The 2,770-nt window shown below is 60.8% G+C and overlaps 1 protein-coding gene across 1 annotated transcript in view; it reads left to right on the top strand.

Moving 5' to 3' along the window:
- The window catches only part of NRTN (neurturin), a 6,470-nt gene extending 4,751 nt beyond the window's left edge, over positions 1 to 1,719 (top strand). Inside the window, exons 3-4 of the mRNA XM_011967478.1 lie at positions 700 to 802; positions 1,312 to 1,719. Of these exons, the coding sequence (XP_011822868.1) occupies positions 700 to 802; positions 1,312 to 1,719 (511 nt within the window). The remainder of the gene's footprint in view (positions 1 to 699; positions 803 to 1,311) is intronic.
- The last annotated feature ends 1,051 nt before the right edge of the window (positions 1,720 to 2,770 follow it).

Here is a 2,770-nt window from a genome sequence, read left to right on the forward strand (position 1 = left end):
ACCGGCCGGCCCCGCGACAGACTGCGCGTGCGTAGAGCACGCCAGCGCGGCCCCGGGACTCTCGCGATAACTGTACTGAGATAAAGTGTGGGAACTCGAACTGGCTGGTGATTCACCCTCGGCTAGGGGCTCGCGGGTGGCTCGCGTCGCTGTCTCCGCCGGGAAAGCGGGGACCAGTGGGGGGCCCAGCTGCAGGGTGGTGGGAGGATGCCGTTTGCTTTGGGGGAAGGGTAGATGCAAAGTGGCTCCAGTTTATGGCAGACAAAAAGGAAAAATGGGGTGAATGGGGCTATGTTGGCAGGGACCGTCTTTCCTGCCTCCCTACGGGTCCCTCTGCCCGTCCCGAGCGTGTCCCGGTCCGTACCTCTTTCCTGTGTGGGTTTCTGGGGAGGGGGAAGGGGAGCTACGCTCCGGATGAAGAGACCGAGGTCTAGGTGGACCCAGTTTCCCCAGCTTGTTCCCTGCCGCACCTCCCTTCCCCAGCTTATTCCCTTCCGCAGTGTGGGCTTCTGGGATGAAGAGTCTGAGGTCTAGGTGGACCCAGTTTCCCCAGCTTGTCCCCGACTGCACCTCTCTGCTGTGTAGACTCCTGGAGAGGGGGAAAGGGAACCACACTGGGGGTGAGGAGCCTGAGGTCCAGGTGGAATCAGTTCCCCAGAGTCTCCCCGTCCGCACTTCTCCCGCTATGTGGGCTTCTAGGGAGGGGGAAGGGGGAGCCACTCTGGGTGAGGAGACTGAGGTCCAGGTGGACCCAGACCTCCCTTACCCGACGGCCTCCTCGGGCCGGTCTTCCCCCACCAGGGTGAGCTGAAAGCCACTATCTCCTTTCCTCCAGCTACTAAAAATATCCGCACGCTGCCCACCTCCCGGCGGGGAGAGGCCTGGGGCGGGCGCCAGCCCCATCCAGCCCGAAGCCGGCGCCTGCTGGGGTAGAGCTGGGTCCCCAGAGACCTGGGTCCTCGGCCCATAAAAGCCCTGGCCGGGCCTCGAGGGGGGATTTACGACAAGCCCCTGCGGAGGATGGAAAAAGCCCGGCTCGGTGTTTAGATTTGCCCACGGTGTCACCTTGATGCTTGGCAGGCCTGGGGTGTTGGGTTGCCAGAGCGCGGGAGGGGTCGGCGGGTCCCACGGTCGGTCTGAGGGGCGGGGAAGGGGCGGGCATTGCGAGCCCAGGGCAGGCACCGACGAGGCGAGACTCCTCCCCTCCTGCCCCTCAGACTGGGGGTTCCCAAGGTTACAACCCTTCCCCTTAGCTGGGCCCCCTCCACTCCTTCCCACACGTCCGCCCTTAGGACCACCCTCTAACCACAGTGTCCCTTCCCAGGTTCAGCCCGCACCTCCCCGCGACCCCCCCCCCCCACCGGCAAAGCTGGAGGGCGCAGATCAGAAACTGCCCCCAGGGAGAATCACCCAGACATAGAGGAACATCCCTGGCCCCAGGCTCCCGGGGACCTACAGCTACAGCTAGAGACACTCAAGGAGGCTAATGAGCAGGACTTCCAGGGGGCCCTGAGAACAGGGCTTGGCGGCCAGGCCCAAGCCCGTGGGTGGTCTGCTTGGGAAGCAGTTTCAGGGCTGCCGCTGGCTGGGGTCCCTGCCCACCCCCGCAGTCTTCTGGCTCTGAGGTTTGAGGTGGTAGATTCCTCCACCATTTGGGCCGACTCAGCCTGGCCTCCGCAGAGAGCCCGGAGTTTCCAGACGCTGCGGAAGCCCAAGTGACGCTTACTCTGAGCCTCAGTTTCCCCATCCTAGATGGCCTGGCCTCAGAGAGAGGAGTGTTGTTCAGCCCAGGACGCACAGTGAGAAAGCTGACCCTCAGGGGTCTGCCGCCCCGGAAGCTCACACATGCCACTGTGTGCATGTGCATGTGAGTGTTGTCCACCCTCCGGGGCCTCCCAGACCTCGGCCTTCCTGTCTGTCACCCAGATCCAGTGTCCCAGCCACAAGGCACGAGGCCCAGCCCCCCAGGGAATTGGAGCATAAATAAACGGAGAAGCCCCTGCAATTCCCTGGGGCCGCGGTTGTCATCAGCCCATCGGCACACCGGATGAGGGTCTCACACACACAAGCACACTCACGAGACACAGAGACCACCACCCACAAGGGGTCAGCAGGCAGGACCCATGATACTACACAGTCACCTTCCACACTCAGAACTGTACACTCAGGAAGGGACACTCCCTCTTTCTTTTTTTTTTTCTTGAGACAGTCTCATTCTGTTGCCCAGGCTGGAGTGCAGTAGTGCGATCACGGCTCCCTGCAACCTCTGCCTCCCGGGTTCAAGCAATTTTTGTGCCTCAGCCACCTGAGTAGCTGGGATTGCAGGCACCGGCCATCACACCCAGCTAATTTGTTTGTTTGTTTTGTTTGAGAGGAATCTCACTCTGTAGCCCAGGCTGGAGTGCAGTGGCGCGATCTCGGCTCACTGCAACCTCCAACTCTCTGGTTCAAGCGATTCTCCTGCCTCAACTTCCCAAGTAGCTGGGATTACAGGCACGCACTACCATGCCCAGCTAATTTTTGTATTTTTAGTAGAGGTGGGTTTCACCATGTTGGCCAGGATGGCCTCAATCTCCTGACCTTGTGATCCTCCTGCCTTGGCCTCCCAAAGTGCTGGGATTACAAGCCTGAGCCACTGTGCCCAGCCCGGCTAATTTTTTTTTTTTTTTTTTGTATTTTTAGTAGGGACTCGGTTTCACCATGTTGGCCAGGCTGGTCTTGAACTCCTGACCTCAGGTGATTCTCCCACCTCAGCCTCCCAAAGTGCTGG

The sequence above is a fragment of the Mandrillus leucophaeus genome, unplaced genomic scaffold, assembly GCF_000951045.1.
Source record: "Mandrillus leucophaeus isolate KB7577 unplaced genomic scaffold, Mleu.le_1.0 Scaffold8, whole genome shotgun sequence".
In the NCBI taxonomy this organism is placed as follows: domain Eukaryota; kingdom Metazoa; phylum Chordata; class Mammalia; order Primates; family Cercopithecidae; genus Mandrillus; species Mandrillus leucophaeus.